Source organism: Leuresthes tenuis, unplaced genomic scaffold (assembly GCF_036924035.1).
Source record: "Leuresthes tenuis unplaced genomic scaffold, fLeuTen1.0.hap1 SCAF_17, whole genome shotgun sequence".
NCBI lineage: Eukaryota > Metazoa > Chordata > Actinopteri > Atheriniformes > Atherinopsidae > Leuresthes > Leuresthes tenuis.
In genome coordinates, this window is record NW_027325371.1 from 12,657,308 (window position 1) to 12,669,918 (window position 12,611).

At 39.4% G+C, this 12,611-nt stretch overlaps 2 protein-coding genes across 2 annotated transcripts in view; both read left to right on the forward strand.

Annotated features, from left to right (window-relative positions):
• Positions 1–9,214, forward strand: part of coro7 (coronin 7) — a 106,389-nt gene extending 97,175 nt beyond the window's left edge. The window contains exons 10-28 of the mRNA XM_072368050.1: positions 2,434–2,488; positions 2,590–2,647; positions 2,750–2,895; positions 2,991–3,089; positions 3,176–3,271; positions 3,398–3,557; positions 3,673–3,848; positions 3,956–4,064; positions 4,302–4,388; positions 4,715–4,857; positions 5,030–5,134; positions 5,474–5,559; positions 5,744–5,885; positions 5,987–6,076; positions 6,234–6,350; positions 6,465–6,600; positions 6,728–6,819; positions 6,992–7,078; positions 7,371–9,214. Coding sequence (XP_072224151.1) covers positions 2,434–2,488; positions 2,590–2,647; positions 2,750–2,895; positions 2,991–3,089; positions 3,176–3,271; positions 3,398–3,557; positions 3,673–3,848; positions 3,956–4,064; positions 4,302–4,388; positions 4,715–4,857; positions 5,030–5,134; positions 5,474–5,559; positions 5,744–5,885; positions 5,987–6,076; positions 6,234–6,350; positions 6,465–6,600; positions 6,728–6,819; positions 6,992–7,078; positions 7,371–7,379 — 1,993 coding nt within the window. The 3' untranslated portion in view covers positions 7,380–9,214. The remainder of the gene's footprint in view (positions 1–2,433; positions 2,489–2,589; positions 2,648–2,749; positions 2,896–2,990; positions 3,090–3,175; positions 3,272–3,397; positions 3,558–3,672; positions 3,849–3,955; positions 4,065–4,301; positions 4,389–4,714; positions 4,858–5,029; positions 5,135–5,473; positions 5,560–5,743; positions 5,886–5,986; positions 6,077–6,233; positions 6,351–6,464; positions 6,601–6,727; positions 6,820–6,991; positions 7,079–7,370) is intronic.
• Positions 9,215–10,042: 828 nt separating this feature from the next.
• pam16 (presequence translocase associated motor 16) lies at positions 10,043–12,510 on the forward strand. The gene is made up of 5 exons (XM_072368060.1): positions 10,043–10,122; positions 10,492–10,576; positions 10,851–10,987; positions 11,393–11,458; positions 12,328–12,510. The coding sequence occupies exons 1-5, from the start codon at positions 10,120–10,122 to the stop codon at positions 12,421–12,423; spliced, it is 387 nt and encodes a 128-aa protein (XP_072224161.1). The 5' UTR covers positions 10,043–10,119; the 3' UTR covers positions 12,424–12,510.
• The last annotated feature ends 101 nt before the right edge of the window (positions 12,511–12,611 follow it).

The window sequence follows — 12,611 nt, forward strand, 5'->3', positions numbered from 1 at the left end:
ACAAAGATGATGAACAGGTGGAGCAGGAGAAAAGTTTTTAGTTTTTTTTTAGGTAAAAACACCTGGGTGGAAACAAACTTTAACAAGTCATTCACAATCATAACAATATTCTCATTACTGAAGATTAATCTTCTTAGTTTAATGTGAAGATTTGTGAAAATTGTGTCCATTGAACAAGTGCTCAAATAACATAGAATGCTAATGTTTGTGACATTAAATAATTATTGAATCAGTTCATTAAGATGAGAACTTTTGTCCCCTTTTCTCTCTTTGAGCATGTATTGAGCAATATTTTTGTTAGATTTTTGTAATTTTGGGGTATTCTCATTCAAATTTGAGGAAGGGTTTAGAAGTCACAGCTCTTTAACAAATAAGACCAGATGCAACATATCTGTGCAAGGGGGAGCTCTTTGTTTTGAAAATTTATATATCTGATAAATGCACCTTAAATAGATATTTTTAATTTTCTTATCAACACAGGAGCAGACAAATATGCCTGGGTTAGGCAAATGCATAGTATCTTTATTCTTGTAATGCTGCAAAACAAATTGCTAACACGTTGCAAACTGCTCAGTGTGGGCTGCCTTTGAGTAGGGACTTCTGCATCAGCCATGTGTTTTGCTAGCAAGTGATATTTAAGACTCGACGGCAGATGACTTTGATCTTGTCAACCAAATCATCTGGCAGGATTTTGAAGATGAACTTTCAAGAGACCCTTTCTTTATCCATGTTAACTTGCCATCCATTAGACTAGATTAGACTGCACCCACTCTTAATTTCCGGATCTTTCATCAAAAAGTGTGTGGTGTTAAGAAGAATCAATTCATGAATTTTGACCACCCTACTATTTATTTTATTTATACTTTATATACATACAGGTACATACATGTATAGAAGACCATAACACTGTGTTTCAGTATTTGTGATTTCAGCGAATTAAAGAGAAAGTGTTTAAGGTCAGAGAAGATAATTAAAGCAGAATGAGACTGCAATTGGGCAACTCAAAAAGTCACTATATGTCGCACTCATTCACCCACAGCAGTAGCAGCATGTTAATAAAACAAAAAATGTCTTAAGTACAACAGAAAGCACACAGCCCAATAGTGCACAGCAGCCCGTTGACAACAGTATCCAGTGTTACTTGTTGAAATATGCTAAAATCCTCACCGATGACTGAATATTTTACCTGGAGCATTGGTAAAATAAACTGAAAAAATGCAACAGAAGACAAAAAGAAAATGATACCAAGATCATTGCCACCGTCAACTGAAACAGTCATGCAAATTATTATAACCACAGGCTTATTCGAGCAAGGTTTAAATTTGTGATTAATTCTGTACATTTCTGGGTGAAGTTGATTCAGATGTATCACTGACATGCAGTCACGTGGTCTTTCACTTTACGGTTCTGTAACATGCGCACGCAGTAAACCGTTGTGTGCCATCACACACTGTCGCCTAACATATCCAAACACAGCCTGTCATTATACTGTCATACTTGGAGCATTGCATCACCAGCCTGTCAGTCTCGAGTGGCGTTTCCTTGGAATAGTACCATTACACAAGGTCATCATCATAAGCCAATCACTGGAAGCACCACTCTCCACTTCAATCAGCCTAGATCTGGACGGGAGGGGGGGGGGGGGTTTAGAACAAGAGATTTACCAGCATTGCTTATGTTTGTACAAGTATTTCCTGTTGGATTTGGTTACTACACTCAGTTGTACTTTCCTCATTAAGCCACTGAGTCCTCAATCCACTTAATTCAAATCGTGAGAGGAGGCAGGTGACCATGGGCTCAGTTAGACTTGCGTGGGTGAAGGTTTGATGGGGAGCTGAAACAATTAGTTGACTGAAAGAGAATTCGCCACCTTGTATCAAACAGAAACTTTCTCCCTGTAGCCTCTCAGTTTGACATTTTACCACTTTACTTTGGTTTACATGATGAATAAGGTATGTTTTGTTTTGGAATCATAATACATAAAAACACTTTGAATATGTATCTTTGACTGATTAAAATATCTAATAATCAAAATATCAGCAGATTAACTGAATATAAAAACAACTACTGGTTGCAGCTCTTGTCCTTGGTTACATTTAGCCTGATTTTATGGCTCTGTGTTTTATTTTAGAAATGAATTCTTCACAGATTTAGCTGTGATAATATGCTTAATGGTGTAAGAAGTATTTTTTACAGCCTGCATTCGATGGAATGAGTCTCGTATTAGGTTTCATTACAGGTATTAGAAAGATCTGTCCTCATACACACCTTGTTCCTCTGTTGGCCTAAAACTGACCCTACTCCTCCATCTAGTGGCACCTCAGTGGAACTTCAAGCTGAACCTCTGACATCCTGTATTTGCAAAAATGTGTAAATGTTTTTGGATGCGTCTTTGTCATTTTCATTCTCTATCTCCTGCTTCTTAACCCTTAGGATGCTGATCCCACTGTTTGATGAAGATACTGGTCTGCTCCTTCTTGCTGGCATGGTAAGCTCTAAATTAATGCCCTCTATTTTTCTCTCTGTTTGGGTAAAACCCTGATGAATGTCATATATATTAAATATTTCAATATGATTTATCTTGTGTAGGGAGACACAGCGATTGATTGCTATGAAGTCTCTTCCTCTGAGCCTTTCCTCTCTCAAGGTAAATCTTGGTTTGTTTGCCAACTACCTAGACATGGTTACAACCTCCCTTATAATATCTATGGCCTATAACTAATTTTCCCTTGATATTTCATATTTATAGTGAGCCACTGTCTGACGGATACCTCAACACGAGGGGTTGCCATGGTACCCAAGCTGGCGTTGGATGTGATGTCCTGTGAAGTGATGCGTGTGCTTCAGCTGACAGACAGCTGCATTGTGCCAATCAGCTACCAAGTCCCTCGCAAGGTATTCCAGGCAGGCACACACATGCAACAAATTCATCACTCATGCAGGTAGTGTTTCAATGTCTGCACTTGTGCCTCTGATTTATTGTCTTCCAGCATTCAGGCCAAGAATTTCATGAAGACCTTTACCCAGATACAGTGGGCACAACTCCAGCTTTGTCTGCTGAGGAATGGTGGCAGGGAGGAAATAAGCAGGTAAAAGATCCCACTCACTCTCTGTAAGTGTCTATCTTCTTTGCACTGCACATATGGCTCAGACTTGCAGCTCTGCTTGTGCTTAGGTGGAGAGAGTCAGCCTCCACCCAGACAAACGACCTAAACCACCAGCAAAACAGATGCCTGTTAAGAAGGAACTGACCAGTGGAGGGAGCAAAGAGGTGAAAAACAAATTGATATTATGTTGCCATCTTTTTTTCGAAAACATTTAGCTATTCAGGTTTGATCTGCATTAGTCACTGTGAATATAAGGACTTGAAATGACAACTACTGCTTTGGTTTTATAGGACCAGGTTCGAGGTCTCTCCACTTCCAGTAGTCCTCTAAGCACCCCCAGCAGCAGCGCTGGCCCGTCCCGCTCTCCCTCCTCTACTTCGGGTCTTTCCTCAGGTTTTGTTCCCAGTCCCAGCCCTAGTCAGAACGCCAAGACTATCCAAAGCCTGCTGGGTAAAATATCACACACCTGAAATGTCTCATACTTTATTTGGGTGTCGGTTGATTTCGAATAATCTTCCTTTTCAGACTAAGCAGTTCATTTAAAAGTTATCTTTTTTTTTTTCAGGGACAACGTCCAAGTTCCGTCACATCCAGGGTACGGTGATGCACCGCGACACACACATCACCAACATCCGTGGCCTCAACCTGACGACACCTGGAGAATGTGACGGCTTCTGTGTCAACCGCCAACGTGTGGCAGTGCCTCTTGCCATCTCTGGAGGCCAAATTGCTGTATTTGAGGTACACTGGCAGTTGGAAAATAAAGGGGTGTTGATAAGTAAAACTGTAGTTGGTCTTCTCCTGTGCTTAATAGCTCTGTTTTTGTTTCATTTTGATTCTCTCCTCAGCGCTCTCAACCAGGCAAGCTACCAGACACAGCCCTACCCACCATCCAAAACTCTGTAAATGTGGCCGACTTTTCTTGGGACCCGTTTGACACACACAGACTTGTTGTGGGTGAGTAAATTCATATTTGTATTTCCATCCCAATTCACCAAACCCTCCCAAGTTTATGTTAAAAAAAATCACATTAAGTTGATTTGTCCCTTACTAAGCTCATTGCCATCACTGTCAAAGTGTTTATGGCCCTTTTTCACAAGATTGAGTTGAAATTTGCACCTGACCTGTCTGCTGTGCATGCAGTTCTCTGATAGAGTATCTTAACATGTTTGTCTCCCTCTATGTCCATGCCAGCTGGTGATGATGCTAAGATTCGAGTGTGGCAGGTGCCAGAGGGTGGGCTAAGAGAGACCATAACTGAGCCTAAGCTTATCTTGCGAGGTAGGACAAACTCCATGGAGAGCATATTGAAATTTGCTCAGTTAGTTTGTCCTTTTGTAGTGATAAAGTCTTGTAATTCAGCAGTCATCAGCTGAGGGTGAAATAACTCATCCTTTGCTAAAGATCCTTATAGGTTTAATACCCAGTGTGTCACTTTGTTTCATGATGCAAAATGTATTGTCAGAAAATCCAAGTCATTGAAGAGTAACCTAACTTCATGGTAGGTGACAAGAAGTAGCTCAGAGAGCATTTCCGAACATGACCCTTGTAGGTGGTGATGACAGAGTTAAGCAGAGCTGACTGAAAACTGCTGTTACTCATCATAGGCCACACAGAAAAGATCTATTCCATCAAGTTCCACCCTCTGGCCAGTGGAATCCTGGTGTCTTCATCCTATGATATGACAGTCAGACTGTGGAACCTGGAGAGTGGAGAACAGGTCAAACTTCTCACTGGACACCAGGACCAGGTGGGTGACCAAAGACACTTTGAATACAAGTCTAAACACATAGGAACTGTTACATCAATGCCAAACTGTAATCTGTGTTAAAAGAATGTTCATGAAACCAAGAAGACTATCATAAACTTAGTGAGTTTCATGTCTCTCTTTGTTCCTTTTCCTTCCTGTTGTCCATGTTCAGGTGTTTTGCATGGCGTGGAGCCCAGATGGCAAGTTCCTGGCCACAGTTTGCAAGGATGGCAAAGTTCGCATCTATGACCCTCGCAAGTCCACTGTGCCTGTGCAAGTATGTTGGACACAATGTGCAGTGTGGCACAATACATACATAAAAAAGATTAGATTTGTCCTTTTCATTTTGCCTTGTGGAAATGGATAAACAAGAATGTGAATATTATCGTGCTAACAAGCTTAAAGATTGATGAGAAAACAAAAAAACACAGCTGTTAAAGCCACTTAATTATTTCGTTTGATGAGTGTCTTGCTGCTCTAACTTTTGCTGAGCTACAAACAAGTATCATGAGACAAGAAACATAGCCCAAACGTCTTACCTGATTACTGGGAACATTTCTTTCCCCCCTTTGTTTAACTCTCTCACACGCACGCTTATTGCGTTCTCTTTTTCCAGGAGGGCCCAGGTCCTGAGGGCCACAGGGGAGCTCGTGTGGTGTGGGTGTGCGATGGCAAGTACCTGCTGGTGTCAGGATTTGACAGGTACTGGAAATTATGATGAATTTAGCTTTTCTCACTGCACTGAGGCCTTCTTAGACAATAGGAGAAACTGTCCTATTTTATGAAGCCATTCTGACTTTAATGCAATTTAATGTGATTCCTCACTGTCAGAACAACAGTGGGCCATTCAGAACCTGACAGCTAATGTTTGTTGTCCTCCTCACAGTCGCAGTGAAAGAGAACTCTACCTGTACTCTGCTGACTCCTTGTCCTCTGGGGCCGTAGCCAGCACTCCTGTAAATGTTTCCCCCTCCACACTTATCCCTTTCTACGACCCTGACACCAGTGTTGTCATTCTTACTGGAAAAGTAAGCATATAAGAGACAAAATATGTTAGTTAGTCATGAGATACTCTAGTGTGATTGTTGTAATAAACGTGAATATAATCTGTGATTTTTCTTATCTTCAGGGTGATACCAGAGTGTACATTTATGAGCTGGTCCCTGAAAGTCCATACTTTATTGAATGCAGCAGTTTTAACTCCCCCGAGCCTCATAAGGTACCAGACTGACTCCGCTTTAGTTGTATAAATACGTTTGATGAAACAGATACTTATGTGCTTCAGTGGGGGTACAAGTGCAAGAATTTAAACATGAGCTTTGTGATTTTTAGACTATTTTTAGTTGATAACATCTAACTCTGTGTCCTTTCTGCAGGGATTGACCTTTCTGCCCAAAACAGAGTGCAATGTGCGAGATGTAGAGATAGCTGTGGGGCTGATGCTCACCAAGACAACCATAGAGCCAGTGGCCTTCAGAGTGCCCCGGGTCAAAGTGAGCCAACTACACCACCTTGTGGATGAAAGGGGACTCTGCCTACCTTTCTTCCTGATGTGTATTTTTGATAAACAGGGTCAAATTCTCTATATATCCACTTTGTGCTTTCAGAAAGAGTTCTTCCAGGATGATGTGTACTCAGATACAGCAGTATGGTGGGAACCTGCACTGACAGCCTCTGCCTGGCTTTCCGGCTCCAACGGCCAACACAAAAAGATCAGCCTGAAGCCTAAAGACATGACGCCAGGTGCTTCTGCGTAACAGCTCTCGCTCCAGATCCAAATACTTTCTCTGCACTCCACAAGTTGGTACTGGACATGTCCTGGAATGTTTCTGTACCTCATAGGGGTGTGTTTATGTGTGTTTTTCCACAGTGAGTGAGGCCCCCAAAGAGGCTCCAGTAAGGAAATATCTGCCTTCATCTGTTTACTTGGAGGAAAAAACTGATGATCAAAAAAAAGAGGAGGTAAGACAAGTTTGATATACTGTATGTTTCTACTCGGTCTGCAGTCATGCAATATATCTCCTCAGTTTATCTAGATAGAGATATCTAGACCAAAAGTCCTCGTACATTCTAAATGCACGTGTCTTAGTGTCTGAAAAAAAGCATTGTTTGTTTGTCTGTGTGTGTGATCCAGCTGCTGAGTGCTATGGTGGCCAAGCTGGGGAACATGGACGACCCGCTGCCGCAGGAGTCCTTCCAGGGGGTTGACGAAGACGAATGGGTGAGTGAGTGAATGAAAAGGGGTGGGTTCTGATTGCTATTTGGTGATGAAGGACAGATAAGAGTGGGGTCATTTTTTTGCAATCCGTCTTATTTTTTCAGTTTTTATTTGTTTTGTAATGGCATGGTGTTTTAGGGGTGTTTTCTTTTTTCCTGTATCGCAGTTTACTATCTTTAGAAACTTAAAAACCTTTATGATTCCAGAAATATTTCTGTTGTTGTGTAAATGTAGTAAAAGTGTGAATGTTATCTGTATCAAATAGAGTGCTTATTTTGGTCTCCCTCTCATTTAGGATGATTAAAAGGGATGTAATCGTCTGGTCTTTGGTTCAGTCATGGTGCCAACAGCAGAGGGGAGAGACAGCTCAAGTGCTCTGTTGCCATTCGTATATCTACGCTTCATCAGCAATTATTGCAGCCTACTGAACACACAAAAAATGTGACAAAAAAAAAGGAAGATAGAAAAGAATTGATGACCTCATTAAACACCCTCTGGTTTCAGTACTGTAACTGTAAGGGTTTTAGAAACTTAAACTTTACACCTGGTTGATGTTCATTTTAACTTTATATGTCACTGTGGGATCAATCTGACTTACAAATGACGTTAGATTATTTGCCGTTTCAGAAAAAACAAAAAAGAACAGACAACAACACTGAAGTTAGAAACCAAGATGCGATCAACCATATTTCTGATCATTCGGGGCTCGTTTAAAGTGAATAAAACTGTGGTCAGCCACAGAAATAAAACTCCAGCTTCGTGCTATATAACCAGTTAATTCTAACCATAAGTTAGTCTGACAACAAACTTTTGTTCTCTGTGGTGTGCGGTCTTTGTTTGAGTCTGATGATGCACGATGGGTTATCCTGATATAAAAGAAGACTGCCTGTGCTTGGATATCAGAATGCCCCACTGCAAATTATAGTGTACAAAATGTGTTACATGTGTGCACATTTACTTCCATAGTGGACCACTGCTTCCATTTTATACAGGCCAGTCTTAAGAGCATGCAAACTAACAGCCTATCTTTGCTAAATGTTTGATTTTTAAAAAATTATTTAAAAAAACAATCATACACAGTGATCTTAAAAGAAAGAAAAACAACCTTGTCTTCCGTTTTGGTCAGACAGAACACAATTGCTGTTGCATGTTACTGTACCATCTTTTAAAGTGTCTGTTTGAATGGATGCTATCTTAGCCAGGTATCTGTTGAAAAATGATGTATCAGTGGGACTACCTGGTTAAATGAATGACTAATTGATGATAATACAGAATAAAATGTTCAGGTTTTAGCACTCCGGATACAACAGGGTCACCAGTGTTCATGTTTGGCAATGAGCTGGAATTTCTATTGACAACATCATTGTGGTCACTTTTCCTTTTTAATCCTATCTTGGAGTTAAATTCCATTTTAGTATGATTCATTATTATTGCATTTGTACATGTTAGATTTGATTGATTTAGGAGTATAAGTAGGGTTAGGTGTTTTTAAGAAAAAAAAAACATTTTTATGCATTCAAAGCCAAACCTTTTTTTTTCACATACAAGTTTTTTGATGGGCCTTTTTATACTTAAAGATGATTGTTCCTTTTTATTTTCTGGACACACCCATGTTAGTGTTTGAGTACTAACATGGTTTTTGGGGATATTCCTCAATAAATGAGATCATTTTCTTATCTAACTTTAACTTCTTGTGAGTAATCATGGTCTTAATAAAACACAGCACAGTATTAATAACTTACAATGAAGCCAATAATAGCGAACTTGTAGTCTATACTCAGGGTTACAGCAGTATCATCAGTAATCCAAGTTTGATCCAACAGAATTTTACACTCTTCAGTGGACTTAGATGAACCGGCCAATTCAGCATGGTTGTGCATGTCATGTTTAACACATGTATGGCAGGTGTCATGGCGTCATTAGGGTTTATTTGATGTATACTGTACGTGCTTATGATTCTCAAAGGCCATGCTTTGTTGTATTTGGATCAGATTAATTTGCCTGGCATTGTTTTAAAAAGGAAAATTCTTTTCATACGGTGAGTAAACCATTGTAGTTCTGTTTCTGTCTTACAATAGTAAGGTAATGGTGTGTGGACTTTTTTCAATATTGTCTTGCAATAAACACTCTTTGAACTCAGTTCTGTGTGTCTCTTTGTAATTAACTCAATGTGACAAATACAGACATGATGATGTATGTAGAACACCCTCAGTGAGTTGCAGAGTGTCCTTTACATCTACACTTTGTTGAAGTCTTTGGTGCAACCAAAGGGACACAGAAAAACAAACTTAATTAAATACATTTATATGCAATTGGATAAATATTTGTGTCATCCAGCAGGGATTGTTGATGGATTTATTGTTGATAATAAGCTTGGGTCCTGTGTAGTAATAACCAATAATTGTCTTTGACCAAAAAAGAGAAAAATTATAAATATCAAATACATCTTTTCTGTAGTGGAGTCTGTTGTACCTGTTAACAGTGTCGGCCGAATCCATTTAACAGTGATGAGTTTTGACAATATAGCCTTTAAAGTTTTCAATGGGAGTAGTACAGATATTTTATTTTTATTTACTTTATTAGTGGAACGTATTGCAGTACAAATTATACAATTTATAAATGTGACTGTGTAAGTTCTATATATCAAATGCTTGTTCAATTATGTTAAGCATTTTGTGATCCTTTTTTCGCTTGAAAATGCTGTACAAAAAGTAAAGTGAAATTGACTTTACTATTCATATGAAGTACAACTTATTGTTATTTAATCGTTTATTCAATTATTTGTTTTTTTCTTTCATCCATCCATTTAATTTTGTTATCACCTTTTTACTTTTTCTTTTGAGGCATGTGTTTCACAGGTCAAAGAGAAAACTGCACCTAGACCTCCCCGCCGGCAGGTGTCAGTGTGACAAATTTCGACATGCAATTGTGAGTTCTTGAATTGTTTTTTTTTTTTATGCTTCCTTGAACTTTGACCCGTCAGTAACCTTCAGTGTGAAAACATACGCCGCTCACCTTCCACGAAGGCTGTGTAACATTAAAAAATGGTAAGAATCTGTTGTCTATTGTTCGTGTTTTTTATCTTCGCAGTGCTACTATTCGTTCGCAGAAGATGTGGAGCCGCTGTGTGAGTGTGTGTAGGTCACTGTTTGCTTCTCCACCCGCGTTACACAAGGTAACGTTAATATCTTAGGATGCTTCAAGCGAAAAGGGCAGAAGAATGTGTGGAACCATGTTACAGCTTGTTTTTTTTTGTATACGTGACCTGCTGTCATTTGCGTTGTTGCGATATCAGCCTCATTATGACTGAACGGATGTCGTAATGTAATGTCAGCTGTCAGAGCGAGGACCACCTCACCTTGTCGCTCTCTTCCTGATGCTCTTTGAGACTAACCTAGTTTTTTTATCACCTACAGGCCAAATATCTTGCACAGATCGTAGTGATGGGAGTACAGGTGGTGGGGCGAGCATTTGCACGTGCTTTACGACAAGAATATGCAGGTATGACCCAAGAGATTGTCTTTATTGAGTCACTTACTTGGCTACTCCATGGAGAATAGTTTTCTTGATTAATTCGTTTTTCTTTGAGATTCCTAACGTCCCCTGGAGTACACCTTTTAAATCTCGATTTTGTTATAAGCTTGATTTTAATATTTCGATGGTTAAATCGTCTTATGATATAATCAGCGATAAAAACAATGTTTGGCATCACATTACTTAGGGATGGATGGTTAATGTTTCTTTTTTTCTGTTGAACCTGTTTTCCCCCACTCAGCAAGTCAAGCAGCAGCACAGGCCAGGGGCCGTAGTGGTCAGGAGTCGGCTGCAGCTTCCAGCATCACTGGAATGAGCGTGCAGGAGGCTCTGCAGATCCTCAATGTGTCCACGCTCAGCCCTGAGGAGATTCAGAAGGTGGTAATACTCTATATTGTATTTCTCAGAGTGTTCTTAAACATGACAGTGGTGGTACGATCTATACAGCGGCGCACTTTTCAGCTGTTTTCACAGTCCACATTATATCAGTATTACCGCAAGCCTGCATGGCTGTACAGCAGGAAATGGAGCAAAAAAACTCTGTTAGCAACAGCCCAATGTTGATCAGCAACGTGACTTGATTACTGGCACTTTTGGCCAAATTGTTGAATCTATTCACATACATCAAGATTCTGCAGTTGTTTATATGAAATGATTAATTGTTCTGTTTACTTGTTGTTAAAATGTGTCATTCATTCTCTGTCTTAAAATAAAATGGATATTTTAAAGTATGCTCAAATAATTTAACTTGAACTCTAACAATGAAATCCTTCTCCCCTCTAGAGCTACGAGCACCTTTTTAAAGTCAATGACAAATCAGTGGGCGGTTCTTATTACTTACAATCAAAAGTAAGTGTTCTGTCTCCTCTGATGCAAAACATGTCACTTTCATATTATGTACGCATGTTGTGTGCATATTACAGTCCAGCACACTGGGCAGTTTATTTATTTATGTCTGCCTTTTATCAATTCAGAATCAACTCATTTGTGACACTGATTCTCCCAGCTAGTGGAGCTTGGAATAGCTTGAATTTGAGATTTTACTGAGGAGTCTAGCAATGCCAATGGTTGCAACAGTACTCATGATATTTGCTATGATTGAAGCCATATTTTTCCATGAAAGCAAGGTGATGAGTCTAACAGGGACTTGGGTTAGAATTTCCACCCGTCTTCATTCTTTCTCCAGTATCATTGATAAGCCGATGTACACAATGTGATAATAATATGAATCCGTTTTTACACCAATGCATACAATCCAGGTATTTGGCAGTTCTGATTATTGAACTATTTATTTCTTGTTGAATCTCTTGGGGTGTGTTTCCCAAAAATATTGTTTGAGTGCTTTCAAAGAATATAAATTGGTAATCTTGGGGTATGCTAAAAATGTTTAAAAGCTAAATAGATATTACAAGGAAAATAAAAGTGCACTTTTGCTCCACATTGATTTATCCAAGTGCAGATGTGAAGTACATTGTTATTCAGCACAGAACCGAGGCAGTTATAATTCTGTATCTTAACCTCAGCAATATCACCCTTGCAACCAGCCTTAATATAGTTTATGTGGCACCGTTGGCACATTTGCAAAAAATTTCTGATTGATTAAGACGCGTCACTCTCGGGTTAAAGTCGTTACTAACTTCATCTCTCGCTTGCTCTTCCTTCCTGTGTATAGATTTTGTCAATTTTATTCAGTCATTGCTGTTCTTGTTTGTCTCCAGGTGGTGCGAGCTAAAGAGCGTCTGGATGAAGAGTTAACTATTCAGACACAAGATACACAGCAGAAGCAGCGGTCACAGCAGAATACGGAAACATGAAGGGCAAAATAATGCCCATCCTTCATGCCCTGTCTTTCCTCCTCCCTTCCTCTGTAAATTATAACCTAATAAACCCCTTTTTCTTTATTCTCGAGTTTGTGGCCTTTTTCTGTAAATGAATCTCCGTAATAGACGTACATTCTACACTTATTGTATTATTATTTAATTGTCATATATGGCTTGTGAGT